The sequence below is a fragment of the Corapipo altera genome, unplaced genomic scaffold, assembly GCF_003945725.1.
Source record: "Corapipo altera isolate COAL_440 unplaced genomic scaffold, ASM394572v1 71, whole genome shotgun sequence".
NCBI lineage: Eukaryota > Metazoa > Chordata > Aves > Passeriformes > Pipridae > Corapipo > Corapipo altera.
In genome coordinates this window covers 4,967,034-4,981,966 of record NW_020884916.1, presented here as the reverse complement: position 1 = coordinate 4,981,966, position 14,933 = coordinate 4,967,034, and the positions used below count along the sequence as shown (strand labels likewise).

General features: G+C 51.1%; 3 protein-coding genes across 9 annotated transcripts in view; 1 reads left to right on the top strand and 2 right to left on the bottom strand.

The window, feature by feature from the left end:
* Nucleotides 1-4,443, bottom strand: part of LOC113952897 (BRD4-interacting chromatin-remodeling complex-associated protein-like) — a 5,988-nt gene extending 1,545 nt beyond the window's left edge. The window contains exon 1 of the mRNA XM_027655428.1: nt 4,236-4,443. Within this exon, the coding sequence (XP_027511229.1) occupies nt 4,236-4,443 (208 nt within the window). The remainder of the gene's footprint in view (nt 1-4,235) is intronic.
* Nucleotides 2,225-9,611, top strand: LOC113952946 (ubiquitin carboxyl-terminal hydrolase 42-like). Of its 5 annotated transcripts, XM_027655540.1 has the most exons (13): nt 2,238-2,314; nt 2,624-2,752; nt 3,256-3,403; nt 4,748-4,948; nt 5,993-6,103; nt 6,176-6,275; nt 6,419-6,486; nt 6,641-6,711; nt 7,251-7,333; nt 7,579-7,690; nt 7,955-8,095; nt 8,298-8,398; nt 9,047-9,611. In XM_027655540.1, exons 4-13 carry the CDS (start codon nt 4,762-4,764, stop codon nt 9,582-9,584), a joined length of 1,512 nt encoding a protein of 503 aa, XP_027511341.1. In that variant the 5' UTR covers nt 2,238-2,314; nt 2,624-2,752; nt 3,256-3,403; nt 4,748-4,761; the 3' UTR covers nt 9,585-9,611. The 5 variants fall into 5 exon arrangements, with proteins under 5 accessions (XP_027511342.1, XP_027511341.1, XP_027511340.1 ...); XM_027655541.1 differs by lacking the exon at nt 2,624-2,752 and having other exon boundaries at nt 2,225-2,314; XM_027655539.1 differs by lacking the exon at nt 2,238-2,314 and having other exon boundaries at nt 2,427-2,752.
* Nucleotides 9,612-10,730: 1,119 nt separating this feature from the next.
* LOC113952949 lies at nt 10,731-14,363 on the bottom strand. Of its 3 annotated transcripts, none has more exons than XM_027655545.1 (6): nt 14,215-14,363; nt 13,523-13,594; nt 13,344-13,436; nt 11,635-11,754; nt 11,211-11,349; nt 10,731-11,026 (listed from the first exon to the last, which is right to left on the bottom strand). In XM_027655545.1, exons 1-6 carry the CDS (start codon nt 14,300-14,302, stop codon nt 10,747-10,749), a joined length of 792 nt encoding a protein of 263 aa, XP_027511346.1. In that variant the 5' UTR covers nt 14,303-14,363; the 3' UTR covers nt 10,731-10,746. The 3 variants fall into 3 exon arrangements, with proteins under 3 accessions (XP_027511346.1, XP_027511347.1, XP_027511348.1); XM_027655546.1 differs by having other exon boundaries at nt 10,731-11,023; XM_027655547.1 differs by having other exon boundaries at nt 13,344-13,421.
* Nucleotides 14,364-14,933: the final 570 nt, after the last annotated feature.

Below are 14,933 nucleotides of genomic sequence, written 5' to 3'. Positions count from 1 at the left end.
AGCTCTTCCCAGCAGTGGGGCAGTGGCTCTCCCTGTTCCCAGTTTTGGCTCAAAACACCCCAAAATCCCAGCTGGCTGCACCGCACGAGCGGTGGCAGAAGCTCAAAACCAAAAAGATCCTGACCTTGGGAGAAGTTTGATGTAAAAAACCCTCAGTTTTTATGAAAAAAACCCAGGATGTTTGTGTTTTGGAGAGGTAGCTGAGTTGTCACCTTTCTGGATCCAGGCAAAAAGTGGTTCACGACCTGAGGATCGCTGCAAAAATACAGGAAAAGGTTTAGGAGACAGCACCAGCACCTAATTAACAAATTAATGCTAGTAAATGTTATAACTAATGATGGACACCCATTTGTGGTTCAATAATGATGGTTTATGACCAATTTGAGCCATCAGGTGTGTGCTCAGAGGCTGGTTTTTGCCTCCTGCATTGCTCACCCCCTTTTATTTCCTTTTCCCTGATAATTGTCCAAAGCAACAATTACCAACAGTTTCCTAAGAACAAAAAATGAGCCATTTGGCAGAACAGCATTTAAGAAACCTGCTAACAAGCACCCCCATCCCAAGGGGACCGGTAGCAAGCAAGGGTTGTGGTGCATGGAGCCCTAAAAGTCGTAGTTTTGGGTAAAATAGCTGAAAAATGGGATTTATTCCCACAGTATCATTACTCTCTGTACTACTGGGATGTTTGCAGACCTTTGGATGATGTTTTCTGCCCTTCTCAAGACATTTCAGCCCTTTTTAGCCCTTTTGGAGGACGGCTTGGGTGGGTTTTGGCTCTGGGAGACCCAGCCCAGCACAGGAGAAGCCCTGCTGGGGATTCAAGGGGGGTGGAATCCCCTTTCTCACCCCAAAATCATGGGACTTACCAAAATACATCTGACAGGCCCCAACTGTCTTCATTATCTGTATCAACTGCAAAGAACAGAGAGAGAAGGTTATGTTGGGAGAGCAGGGGGATGGTGATGATGGTGGTGCCCTGGTAGTGCCCAGACCAGAGGACACCCAAAGAGGTGTCAACCCCCTAACAGGAACCTTGCAAAGTTCCAGGGGGGTTCCTGATCCACCCACCCGATGGATTTCACTCCCAGTTCTCCCAGCCAGAGCTCAGGTTTCACTCTGAAACCCAAACCAGCAGGTTTGTGGCTCGTTTTCACCTCACCACAGGGGCCTCCTGACCCTCCCTGGCTGCACCTGGCGTGGGACAATCCTGGTTCCTCAATGCCAGGAGCACCTGGAGCCAGACCCTGGCATGGCTTGGCAAGAACTTGTCTTTAACACAACTTATTTATGCACTTTTATCCCTAAAATTCCACTGAGCAAAGTGGGTTTGGAAGGAATTGAGGATTTTCTGATGATAACCTGCAACCAGGCTGCCTCCTCCCAAACCCTTGTGGATGAGCACATCTAGGAAACTCTGTGATTTTGGGGTTGGTTTTGGATGTTTCCCCTCTGTTCCTCAGATCTGGGCAGGATTTGGAGGTGGGGCAGTACGAAACCACTAATAAAAATCAAGGAAAAAATTACCTCCAGTCTGCTACCTCGATAAACTCTAAAGATAAAAATATCTTCAGCTATGACACCCAAAAATTATACATAGGAAGATTTTCCTCCTTGGCTTTCTCCGGCTGGGGGGGTGTATGTGGAGTAAGATGTTTTTCAGCTCCCTGGATCTCTGCAATAGCACTTGAGGAGCAAATTAAAGCCGGTGATTACATGATGAGGGACAGCAGCCCCCACAAGAAGACCCTGAGGGGTGATCTGTGGGGGTGAAGGAATCACCATCAGGCAGCACGAGGGTAAAATGCCCCTAAAATCAGACTCAAAATATTCCCTATTATTTTTTGGTGGTTCCAAAGCAGCCCAGTTCTCACTAATTAAGGAGCAGGAGTGACGGCCAGAGCCTGAAAATGATCTTTGCAATAAGCCCCTAAAGGGGTTGGAATTTTCCCCGTAAATATGAATATTTGATGTTTCTTAAATAAAAGTGCTCACTTGGACCTGGAGGGATCAGGGAGAATAAGATGTTCCACGGGCGGCACCTGGCCATGTCTGAGGGCAGAATTCCCTTGCTGGCACCGGGTTGTTCCCAAGGGCCACGTCACTGGGGACTGGGTATGACTGAGGACCACCTGGAATTGTTGGCAACCAATCCTGTGACCGAGGCCAACGTTCTCTGTTGGTGTTTGGGGGCCACGTTCCGTTGCCGTGGGAGAGGAACGGGAGGGATTCCGTGAGCCCTGGCTGTGATGTCACGACCGTGTCGCTGATAAAAGTGCTCAAAGTCCATCAAAAGTTGAAGTACAAGAAACATGATGTATGTTCCCTGTTGTTGAGGCAGAACAAAACCAAAAGACACCAATAATACCCCATAGGGTGATGAAATGCTGCCCTGAATGGCCCCTTCTCACCCCTTTCTAAACCAAAGAATGGGTTTGGGTTGGTTTCAGTCAAAACAGCAACCCCCTGGTCCACCAGTGAGCATCCCTCATCCAGCACCTTCCCTGCAGGGAGTCCAGTGTCCTTCCTCCTCCTCCAAGACCCAGATTTACCAGCTTTTAATTCATTTTTACCCCTAAACCCACACTTGGTCCTTATAAGTGAGTCTTCTTTTGGTTCTTAAAAGCAGGACTTTATACCCTAGGTATTAGTTCTCTGCACCTTCAAAATGAGGCTTTGGACATGAAGAACTTGAGGCTTTGAGGAGTTTACACCCTAAAATGATGCTTTGGACCCCAACACGTTCTCCTGGGAGGTGGGTTTCAAAGTGTCCTGGTGTCCATGACTTCCAGCTGCCAGAGGGCTGAGCTGTGGTGGCCACAGGGCCAAAAACATGTGTGGCCCTGAGGGGAAGACATGCAGGACCTGTGAGTGGTGATTGTGACCTCACCTGCCCCCTTGGCATCCTGAGGAGTGGGCCAGCAAAAGCTAGCTGGACCTGAGCTGGCCACTGGGATAACTTAGCTCCTTCCATTGCTACTTGCATGTCTGCCTGCTTCCAAGCATTCTTCATCCTTGGCAGCAGCTAGAAACACCAGCTTTTGACAGCTGGAGGTGCTTTGTGGGTCACATCTGGGGTTTTTTAAATCATTTTGCTGAGCTACAATTAATTCCTTTCCTAAGAGATGATTGGCACTGATCTGATCTTCCTGGAAGAGGTCCTGACATCCTCTGTCATCCCAAGCTTTTCCCTCTGTACCTGAGGGGGCGATGGCCTCAAGAGGGAACAACTTCTTTGAGTAATGGTTTCACCAGCAGGCTTGGACTTTGTGGATGCCCTTGGACAATGGACACGGCTGTGGCTCCATCCCCACTGACAACCTGGAGTGAATTCTGAGGCGCTTCCTGAGAGCAGCCAGACTGATCCAGGCGTCGCTTGTTTTCATCATATTACAGTCAGGAAAAGGTAAAATCTGATAATCCAAGGCTCTAGAGGGAAAGGAAGGTAGTCTGTGGCCCAGAAATAAGTTTGCTGGACTTTTAGCACACTAAGCAGGGGAACAAACTTTCCAGAACTGTTTTCCGGAACTGTTCCCCTACCAGCAGATGTCAACAGGGTGTGAGGCTTCCCCTGATGTTTCTGGGTTGGTGGTTAGAGCTGTTGGTCTTGGTGTCCTGTAGAGAACTCAGCATTTGAATATGTTTTTGAGCAACAACATTCACACACAGAATCACTGAATTAATTAGGTTAGAAAAGACCTCTGAGGTCATCGAGTCCAACCTCTGACTGAACACCACCTTGTCACCCAGACCATGGCACTGATGCCACATCCAGGCTTCTCTCAAACACCTCACAGGGATGGTGGCTCCACCACCTCCCTGGGCAGCCCATTCCAACATATAACCACTCCTTCTTGTGAAGCAATTCCTACTGATGTCCAACCTGAACCTCCCCTGGGACATCTTAAGGCTATATCCTCTTGTCCTATTGGTGATTGCCTGGGAAAAAAGGTCAACCCCCACCTGGCTACAACCTCCTTTCAGGTGGTTGTAGAGAGTGACAAGGTCACCCCTGAGCTTCCTTTTCTCCAGGGTAAACAACCCCAACTCTCTCAGCTGCTCCTCATAGGACTTACCCTCTAGACCCTTCCCCAGCTTCGTTGCCCTTCTCTGGACACTCACCAGTCCCTCAATGTCTTTCCTGATTGAGGGGCCCAGAACTGGACACAGCACTCAAGGTGCCAAGTACAGAGGGACAATCACTTCCCTGGCCATGCTGGCCACACTGTTCCTCATACAGGTCAAGATGTCTTTGGCCTTCTTGGCCACCTGGGCACACACTGGCTCAGGTTTAGCTGCTGTCGACCAGCACCCCCAGGTCCTTCTCCACTGGGCCCGTTTCCAACCACTCTGCCCCTGGAGTGGTTGGAAACCCAGACTAGAGCACTGCAGGGGGTTGTTCTGGCTGAAGTGTAGGACCTGGTACTTGGTCTTGTCGAACCTCATGCTATTGGTCTCATCCCAGCCTGTCCAGATCCCTTGGCAGAGCCTTTCTACCCTCCAGCAGATCGACACTCACACCCAAACTGGTGTTGTCCATGAATTTACTGAGGATACACTTGATACCCTCACCCAGATCATCAATAAAGATATTAAACAGGACTGGGCCCAACACTGATCCCTGGGGACACCACTAATGACCAGATACCTTCCAAATGTAGCCCCGTTCCCCATGGCCTGGCCATCACCTGGGGCAGAGTGCACCTCTTACCTCTTGTCTCACCTCTTTTCAAATGTCATTTCCCTGCAGTCATTGCCAAGGAAATGACTCCCCCAGAAAGGATCCTCTTTCCCCCAGAGGACATTTGCATGGACTGGCTGCACACACGGAGACCTGGGCCGGGACTCCGCAACCGGGGCAGCACCTGCTACGTCAACGTCATCCTGCAGTGCCTGACCTACACCCCCCCTCTGGCTAATTACCTGCTCTCTCGTCAGCACAGCCAGTCCTGTGAGTACTTTTAGGAGTGTCTCATTGTAAATCCCAAGGATTCCCAGAACCTGGAATTGGATTTACGAGAAAGAGCAGCAGCCCTTCTTTGTCAGCTTGTGTTCCTTGAGGGCTCAAACTAAAAGCTGCTTGTCACAGAATTATAGAATCAACTAGGTTGGAAAAGACCTCTGAGATCATCAAGTCCAACCCTTGATCCAACCCTGCCATGGTTCCCAGCCCATGGCACTGATGCCACATCCAGTCTCACCTTCAACACCTCCAGGGATGGTGAATCCACCTCCTCCCTGGGCAGCCCATTCCAATGGCTGAGCACTCTGGAAAAAATTTCTTCCCAATATCCAACCTAAACCTCCCCTGGCACAGCTGGAGACCATGTCCTCCTGTCCTACTGCTGGTTCCTGGGAGCAGAACCCGACCCCCACCTGGCTCCCCCCTCCTGTCAGGGAATTGCAGAGTCAGGAGGTCTCCCCTGAGCCTCCTCTTCTCCAGCCTCAACACCCCCAGCTCCCTCAGCCTCTCCTCACAGCACTTGTGCTCCAGTCCCTTCCCCAGCCTTGTTGCCCTTCTCTGGACCTGCTCCAGCACCTCCATGTCCTTCCTGACCTGAGGGCCCAGAGCTGGACACAGCACTCCAGGGGTGGCCTCACCAGCGCTCAGTCCAGGCCAACAATCACTGCCCTGGTCCTGATGCCACACTCTTCCTGAGCCAGGCCAGGATCCATTGGCCTTCTTGGTCACCTGGGCACACTGCTGGCTCATTGTCCTGTCAAGGTGCTTTCATGTTCAGAAAGGCACCTCTTTCGAGCCCTGGGTCTCTGTCCCACCTCGTTAAACCCTCTTGGCTTATTGCACAGAAAACTTGTGCCACTTCAGCCTCCCTCTAAAGAACATTTTCTGTGCACTTAAATGTCCCGGGCTTCTCAGGACATTGGCACCCTGAGAGAAGACGAACAGAGAGTCCTTAGAACTCCAAGACCTCCATAAGGTTTCCCACCGCTTGGGATTGTTTTGCTAACCCGAGAAACTTCCCTCCCTCCCCAGGTGATGAGCAAGTCTTCTGCATGATGTGCATCATGGAAGACCACGTTCGGAAGATCATGTATTCCTTGGCCAACGCTGTCCTGCCCAGGGCTGTCCTCAAGAGCCTCAGACGTAAGCAACTTCAGGTGCTTTGACAGGCTTTGTCCCCTTCTTGCAGGGTGGAACCACTAACTTCTTTCTTAGTCATAGGAGAATTTAAGCCTGACGTAGCAGGAGACGCCTACGAGTTCTTCTGCTGTGCTCTCCATGCCATGCAGGACGCTTGTCTGCCTGGAAGCACAGTGTAAGCACAAGCAAATTCCCTTTTCTATGTTTCTGAACCTGTTGAACTCCTTGAAGCACTTCTATCAAGGAAAACTTAAACCCAAGGTTTTCAAATCTAAACTCCTGGAGGAGGTAACTCTCTGCCTTGCCCTTTATTTCCAGCTTGGACGTCTCTTCTCAAACAACTACCCTCATCTACCAAATATTTGGGGGCTTTCTGAGATCCAGAGGTATGTTTCCACAACTATTGCTCTCCTTGGCCCTTTCTGTGCCCTTCTGTCTGCCTGTGACAAGCAGCTGGTCCTGTGACTGGTGCAGGAAGTCCCACAGGCGTAAACCATCACCGCCAATTAACTTCACCCAGCATTTTGATTTTCCTTCCAGTCACGTGTTTGAGATGCCAAGCAGTTTCTGATTCCTACAAGGCCTTCCTGGAAATCCTTTTGAAAATCAAAGTAAGAGGGTTTGCAATTATGCTTTGAGGGGTCCGGAGGCCCCTGTTGTAGCTTTCCAGAACCAAAGCATTTGTCTTAAAAACCTCTATTGTAGGCACAGGGGAGCTTGGTGGTGGTTGGGAAGGGGAATGAACAGTGTCCTCCTGCAGAGGCCATGGCACTGCTCTCCCATGGTGCTGGTTTTAAGCTGAACCATCAGTGTTATGCCCTCTGCACCCTTGACATACTCTCCTTCTCCCTCCTTTGCCCTCCCTCAGCAGCTGTCTGGCTGCCAGGCTCATGGGCTGGATCAGTTTTCACTGCTGGTGCCCTGACACACCATCAGTAGCTGAACTGAGCAGTGGTACAGAGAGGGAGCTTTTGATGGCCCCTGAGACACAAAGGAAATGTTCAGCATCACACTTCCTTTCTGCCTCCTCCTGGACAGTGCTTGCAGGTTCACAGTGGGTCTGCTCAGCATCAACAGCCTGGGTCTTCCTGGGAAGTGTTTGGGTGAGGGCATTTCCTGCAGCTCAGCAGCTCCTTTCTCCCTTGTCCAGGCAGCCTCATCCCTCACCGCGATCCTGGAGAACTTTGTGAAGCCCAAGCTGCTGGATGGGAAACAGTGCATGAAATGCAGCAAGTAAGATGATCTCTAACGATATTTTAACAGCAGATCCTGCAGGAGGGGCTGCATGTCATCAAGCAGAAACAGCTTCTCATAGAGGTTTAATGCACAGTAATGAGACACAGCCTTTTTTAATATGGCCTTATAGCCTGGAATAACCTTAAGGAAGTGCTGGGATGTGTGAGACAGGAAAGGTTGTCTGGCCCTCCTGGGGCAAGATCAGGTGCATTTTGGCGCTTGGCTCTGTGCTTGGGTTCAAGGTATAGGAAGAAGATGATCGCCTCCAAGAAGATCACAATCCATCACGCGCCCAGAGTCCTCACGCTGTGCCTGGGAAGGGTTGATGTTCGGAGCAGCAGGAAGATCAGCGAGGTGGGTATGCAACTAGAGAGCAACTTCCTCTTCCTGGAGCAGGAGATTGCCCAAAGCAGTACCCTTTGTCACAAGCTGCTCCTGTTGGGCTTTCTGTGTTCCCTTCTGGGGAGAGGAGACTTCCTGTGGGAAGACCAGCCCAGACTCTGCTCTGGCAGAGCTGCTTTGGCAGGAGAACAGTTTCCTGCTGCTCAAACTATTCCATGCTGGAGGCTATTTCAGCTAGCTCAGGGTCATTGCTGAGCCCTCTTGGTTTCTCTGTAGCTTGTGGAGTACCCTGAGTGCTTGGATCTTCAGCCATACATGTCTGAGGAAGCTGAAGAGCCCCTCCTTTACTCCTTGTACTCCGTCGTGGTGCACAGCGGTGAAACCTGTCTCGCCGGGCATTTCTTCTGCTACACAAAGGCAAGGAGCAACTTCCCTCCTGGCAGGGAAAAATGTGTGCTGGGAAGACAAACGTTCCCAGCAGTGCTACTGGCAGCCAAGGCTTTGGGGGAGTTTCTCCTTCAGGGCTGGGCTGGGTTTGTGTTGGTGTACCAACTGTTCCGCAGTTTTCTGCGGAGAAATCCTGCGGTTCCCCTCCAGACACAGGTGCCTTGCTTTGCAGGCCAGTGACGGGCTGTGGTACAAGATGGATGATGAGACTATGGATGACTGTGACATCCACACAGTCCTGGGCCAGCAAGCCTATCTGCTCTTCTATATCAGGTAAGAACCAGGGTCACACAAGTCCAGAATATGTTTCCTTTTCCTGGCTTTCCTGTTTGTCTTCTCCTCCTCCTGAGTGTTTCTGCCACAGGAGACAACTCCTGTCTGTGTCCTTCAGTGCTGTCAGTTCTGAAATACCCCATGCCAGTCCTTCTCTTCCCTTGCTGGGCATGAGGCTGCTGCCCTGTGTAAGCTGCCCTGCCTGCTTTCTGAAGAGGATTTGAGGGGCCTCCAGGAAAGATGGGGAGGGACATTTTATCAAGGAGTGACAGGACAAGGGGTAACGATTTCAAAGTGAAAGAGGGAAGATTTAGATTAGATATAAGGAAGAAATTCTTCCCTGTGAGGGTGGAGAGGCCCTGGCACAGGTTGCCCAGAGAAGCTGTGGCTGCCCCATCCCTGGAAGTGTCCAAGGCCAGGTTGGACAGGGCTTGGAGCAAACTGGGATAGTGGAAGGGAGGTAGAATGAGATGAGCTTTAGGGTCCCTCCCGACCCAAACCATTCTGGGATTCTGGGATTCTGTGAAATGGAGGCTTTAGGGGGTATAAAGACCAGGACTTGCTCTGGGGGCAGACCTGGGGGTCAGACCCCAGCTGAATTTCCCATGGGATGACCCTAAACAGAGATCACTCTTTTTTTATCTTCAGGTGCCCTGATTTGAATATGGAAGAAATGGCAGCTTCTTCATCAGCACCACCCTATGCCCATTCCTTCCTCAGTCATAGTGGGGGCAGCAGCAAGCAGGTGGATTCTGCAGGACCACAGGATCTGCCTGGGAGGATTAAGGTGACACACAGCCAGAGGAATGATGCCAGGGAGAGGAACAGGAGCAGATCCCCGCGGTGGGGCAATGTTCACTACAGCTGGTTCATGAACAGTGCCAACTATGACAGCTCAACGGGGAGGAGGAAGAGAACTCGTCTTCCAGATTCTGTTAATGCTCCCAGGGATGACACAGCTCCAGGACCCTCCAACAGGAGCTGCCAGTGGGCTCCTGCACACAGGGCTGCTCAGGAACAACTCCTGCCAAGACAGAGAGAGCAGGGCAGATCCTTACAGATCCGGAGCTATGGTCTCCCCAGACGACCTCTGGAGGTCAGGGAATACCCTCAGGCAGAAAGGAGGAGGAGGAGCCAACAGGAACCATTTGGAACCAACAGGCAGAGAAGTCACAGCCACAATTAAAACCCCTTGTTGGCCTTGCACAAATAATTTACAGCACGTTTCCTTCTCTCTAGGTTCTGGGGCAGTTGGTGGAAAGAGGCAGTGAGGGATGGTTGTGTGATGGGATTTTGAAAGCTGTGGGCTTGCAGGTACCCACCTGGCAATCTCTTCTTTTTAAAAATGGAACTCAAGTCACTCAAAGGGACATGGGCAGGACGAGCCAGCAGTGACCAGGATTGAAGAGGGCTGGATGGCCGGGCCCCAGGGGTGCTGCTCAGTGGCACCAAGTCCAGTGCAGAGCCAGGAACAAGCACAGTCTCCCAGGAATCAGCACTGGGCCCCATCCTGTTTAATGTTTTCCATAACTAATGGTCTGGATGCTGGGGCAGATGACACCAAACTGGGAAGGGGGGTGCTGAGGCCAGGACTTTATGCTGTCATGCTTCCTCCACTCTGTCCTGCTGCCTGCCCTGCTTTTCCTCTTTGCAGTCCCTCTGTCCTGCTTCCTGCCCCCATTTTTTCTGTCTTCATTCCTCTGTCCTGCTGCTTGTACCATAAAGTGTAAGAACCCCGTTTTTTTCAGTTGTTTTCTAACACTAAGTGCTGGTAAAAAAGAGGAAGAAAGGTTAAAAGACTCTCTTTTTTGAGATTAACATATTCCCATAGAGTGCCCACCTTTGTGTGGTGAAGGTTTCCTACTGAAACATGATTTTGCTGGGCTGGGAGGCTGTATTGGAGTAGCAGAGGGAAGAAGCAGAGTCTTTCAAAGTAATAAAGCTGTAGCAAAACTAACAGGAAAAGCTCATTTCTTGCTAAATACTGCCTGACAAAAGTGGTAGCAAGTAAATGCACTCGTGGATGGCTTTTTTAAGCAGTATTCATACAGAGCTTTTGATATGGATTTCTGAGAAGGAAGACCTGAGTGCCTGTGCTTCAAGGCTGAGGGCTGCAAGCCAAGCCATTAAATTTATTTGGACAAGCATTTGCACCCCACATCTCACCAGCATGTCCCCATCCTTGTGGATGAAACCCCAGCTGGGAAACCAGGCTGGTGCTGGGAGAAAGGTGTCCTGCACTGGAATGCAGGTCTCTGCAGCTCCTCTCACAGCTCTGTGCATTCCACCCTGACAGAAACAGCCAAAAACAGGCAAGAACTCACTGCTTTTGGGCAAAAATATATCTTTTATCCATTCACAAAACAATCCTCTTTTAATGTGCAGTATCCCTGGCACTGGTAACAGCGATACCCAAATGGTGTGGGCTGAGATGAGTCCAGCAAAATCCAGTTGTCACATGAAGAGGCACAGTCAGCGAGAGAGCAGCTGGGGCACGTGGGCAGAGGTGAGGGCCCCGTGACCATGTGTCTGGACATCTGGGCGAGCTGTGCTGCAAAGACCACCGGGGATGGGCTGGAGCTCTCGGTGTTGGCTTGTCCCGGTGCTTCTCTGGTTCTCTGGGTCCTTCTGTACAAATGGGTTCAGAAAAGACCACTCAGCGACACGAACTAGGAGGACAGTGGAAGGATCACACCATGGAAATCCCAGCGGGGCACTGCCAGCAGCTGCCTTGGCAAGCCAGCACAGCCTAACTGCAAATACTTCATTGCCAACAGCAGCAGTGAATAACTCTGGAAAAAAGCCAACTCACGTGTCTCTGCTGCTCAGCAGTGACAGGACTGTGCCCAGTACCACTATCCCAAGCAGCAGCACACCCAGGGCTGCTGCAGTGCCTAGGATGTAGAACTTGCTCAGCTCCCGACCACCAGCCTTTTCCCCAGCACCTGGCCCTGCAGGATGAGAGACAACACCACAACATCACCGTGCTCTGCCCTAGGGGTGATCTCACAGTGTGCTTCACCTGCCCGAGGGGTTTGTTCTCAGAGATGGGTGCTTCTGGCTTTGGAGGGGACAAGAAGGATCCCTCAAAGTTCTCATGGAGAAGAGCCTGTCTGTCCCTCCAGGCTGCAGGCCAGGGCTGTGTGTTGGGTACCCACAGCTCCTTCAAGGAGACACTGCAGGGGTGCAACAGAAATGCTCCAGTTCTCCCAAGCTGACATCCCCCAAGCACTCACCTCCAGGATGCCCCTGAGGCGGAGCAGGTGTGCTGGCTTCTTGTATTGCCTCTCTGCCAGAGACTGGCATCCTGTCACTTCTTCTCATCTGCAAGGCCTCCTTCTGCTCTGGCTCCATCTCTAGAAAAGAACAAGGGGACAGTTTAATTAGAAGGAATCGTTCCTCATCAGGAACACGGTGCCACGTCCTGGGCACTTTGGCAGTGGGGAGCCTGCTGTCCCCCACAGAACAGGAACACCACAACCAAGCTTTCTGAAGTGCAAATAGAAATGGAGAGCCTGTTGGAAATGATATAACTTTTACAATATTTGGGTTTAATATATGGTTTTAATTAAACCTTTTAATTAGGTGTTTTAGTTAATCATAAGCTGCGTTAGGCCTTAAATCACTTTTAGCCAGCACATAGCAAAAAAAGTTGTCATAAGCACCTTCTGTGAGAACACAGCTTGGGAAAGTACTAAAACTGAGTTTTGTTAAACTTTGATATGCTTCAAGGAACAAAGTCTGAGAGAGAAAGATGTGTTGTTGAAGTTGGACATCTGGAATGAACTACATGGACATTTTTCAGAAACCAGCAGCTAAAGAAAAGAATTAACGAAGAATTCAATAGAAGTGCTGGATTCCTTCCCTACTGGAGGGAAAAGATACTAAACAGACTAAAGATGTGGACTTAATTAGCATAGAAAGTAAAAAATTAATAGCCAATAGAAGGTAGAATAATAACTAATGAAAGTGAATTATGTAATTAAGAACCAATGAACATTAGTTTCTTTGTTTGTCAAAAGTGTCTAAATGGGTGAAAAAGTGATGTATTAGTGTCCCTATGGAAGCAGAAATGCCTGCAGAATCAGGATGTACACGACTTCCAACATTAGGAAAGGGCAGCCAAGATTTCTTGGGATGTCCTTCATGCCTTGAGGCTGCTCTGTGCATGAGCTGAACATGAATTCAGCACACACCTGTTCCCAACACCTGGATACCCAGCACAAAGCAGCTCTGGCCACTCATAGAATCACAGAATCAGCCGGGTTGGAAAAGACCTCAGAGACCATCAAGTCCAACCCTTGATCCAACCCTGCCGTGGTTCCCAGCCCATGGTACTGATGCCACATCCAGTCTGTCCTTAAACACCTCCAGGGACAGTGACTCCACCCCCTCCCTGGGCAGCCCATTCCAATGGCTGAGCACTCCCTCTGGAAAGAATTTCTCCTGATATCCAACCTAAACCTCCCCTGGCACAGCTGAAGACCCAGCCCTCTTGTCCTACTGCTGGTTCCTGGGAGAAGAGACCAGTCTCCACCTGGCTCCCCCCTCCTGTCAGGGAGTTGCAGAGAGTGAGGAGGTCTCCCCTGAGCCTCCTCCTCTCCAGGCTGAGCCCCCCCAGCTCCCTCAGCCTCTCCTCACAGCATTTGTGCTCCAGACCCTTCCCCAGCCTCGCTGCTCTTCTCTGGACCTGCTCCAGCCCCTCCATGGCCTTCCTGAACCGCAGCAGCTGCTGACCTTGGTACTCAGCTGGAAGCACAGCTGGGAGTAGACTGTGCTGGATCATCTCTGTGGCTCAGCAGCCCACACAAGTGGTGGAATCGAGTGTCCCTGCAGTGAGGCTCTGACAGATCCCTCTCTGCTGCCCAGGCTCCAGTGTGTTCCTACAGGAAGCTAAAAGCTCAGCTTCTCAGGTCCCATGGTTCACAGAGTGAGATATACTGACCTGATGTGGCTTTCTCCAAGTTTTTCAGGGCCTCTTTTGGAACTTCAGGAGTCCTCTGGAAATCCTTCCTTGTTTTAACTTTATACAAAGACACTAATGGGAAGTATGAAGGTACATTTCACATGAAGAACACATTGAAAAAGATTATTCTGTGAAGTCTAAAGAGATTGACTACTTACCCCTGGGATACCAGCTGGGAATCAGCATGGGAACCGTCTGAGGAGCTGGAAGAGCCCTCTCTCTGGCCACATCTGTAACCAAACACCCATGGGAAGTTACCATCACACGTTCTGCTCTACACTGTCATACCTGTCACATAATGACAGGGCATGCACAGGTGGATCTGTATTCTCACACCTGCAGGGGCACTTGGCTGACCTTGGGACTCTGAGCTGGCAGCTCTCAGAGGAAGCAAAAAGCCACAGCACACACACAGATGTGACCTGTCTGTGGGTCAGCCCTGGAACCCAGCCAGGAGGCTGGACAACCATCACCAAGTGCTGGATAACTCAGGGCAAAGTTTCTGGCCTGGCACTGCCACTCCACACCTCCCTGCTCGTTGGGAACCCCCTCCCTGAAGCAGCTGCAGCCCCTCCTCACCTCCCCGTGCTGTGTCTGCCCCACTGCCCACACTGCTCTGTCTGCCTGGCTCACTGCTGCCAGCCCCAGGCTGGTGCTGGCCACTGCCTGCCTACCTGTTCCCTGCCTGCCTAACCTGCTCCCTGCCTGCCTAACCTGCTCCCTGCCTGCCTAACCTGCTCCCTGCCTGCCTACCTGTTCCCTGCCTGCCTAACCTGCTCCCTGCCTGCCTACCTGTTCCCTGCCTGCCTACCTGTTCCCTGCCTGCCTAACCTGTTCCCTGCCTGCCTACCTGCTCCCTGCCCTCGGACTGGAGCAGTCTGGGCGTCCTGGGCTTGCAGGGCCAACAGAAAGAGGAGGAGGCAGTGGGTGAGGACCATGACCCCCCGTGCTCACACACACTGTGTCAGTGCTGCTCACAGCTGGCACGGAACAGCTCCTCAAAGCGGGGCTCTGTGACCTCACATCAGAGCCACCCCATGACCCCACCAGGACCTGCCCACTGCCAGGGCTCCCCAGAGTGCTCCCATGGCCTGTGAATTCCCGAATCTGCCCGCCGGTGAATTCCCGAATCTGCCCACCGGTGAATTCCCGAATCTGCCCACCGGTGAATTCCCTTGTTCTGCACGAGCGTGGCAGAAGCAGAAGTGGAGAAGGGTGGAAAAGCTCATTTCTTGCTAAACGCTGCCTGACAAAAGTAGTAGCAAGTAAAGGCACTTGCAGATGGCTTTTTTATGCAGTGTCCACATGGAGATTTTGATATGGAAGGAAGCAAAGGAAGACCCGAGTGCCCTTGCTTCAAGGCTGAGACCTGCAAGCCAAACCATTAAATTGACATAGGAAAACCCACTGGTCCATAGAGTTATCTATTTGGGATAATGCAGAGAGGAGCCTTTTCTCCCATCCAAATTCATGTGATCTAAGAGAGGGTTTCAGTAAACCATTCCCAGCTTTGGATAATAAAGTGGATCAAAAACCCATTTGATGCCCTCCTTCCTGGCCCAGTCTTGT

Coding starts and splice junctions, on each gene's coding strand:
- LOC113952946 (XM_027655541.1), top strand. CDS start 4,762: ATGACTCCCCCAGAAAGGATCCTCTTTCCCCCAGAGGACATTTGCATG. Junction 4,949..5,992: donor TCGTCAGCACAGCCAGTCCT/GTGAGTACTTTT, acceptor CTCCCTCCCCAG/GTGATGAGCAAGTCTTCTGC. Junction 6,276..6,418: donor TGTCTGCCTGGAAGCACAGT/GTAAGCACAAGC, acceptor CTTTATTTCCAG/CTTGGACGTCTCTTCTCAAA.
- LOC113952949 (XM_027655545.1), bottom strand. CDS start 14,302: ATGGTCCTCACCCACTGCCTCCTCCTCTTTCTGTTGGCCCTGCAAGCC. Junction 13,595..14,214: donor AGTCCGAGGGCAGGGAGCAG/GTAGGCAGGCAG, acceptor GTTTGGTTACAG/ATGTGGCCAGAGAGAGGGCT. Junction 11,755..13,343: donor CTTGGAGAAAGCCACATCAG/GTCAGTATATCT, acceptor GTTCTTTTCTAG/AGATGGAGCCAGAGCAGAAG.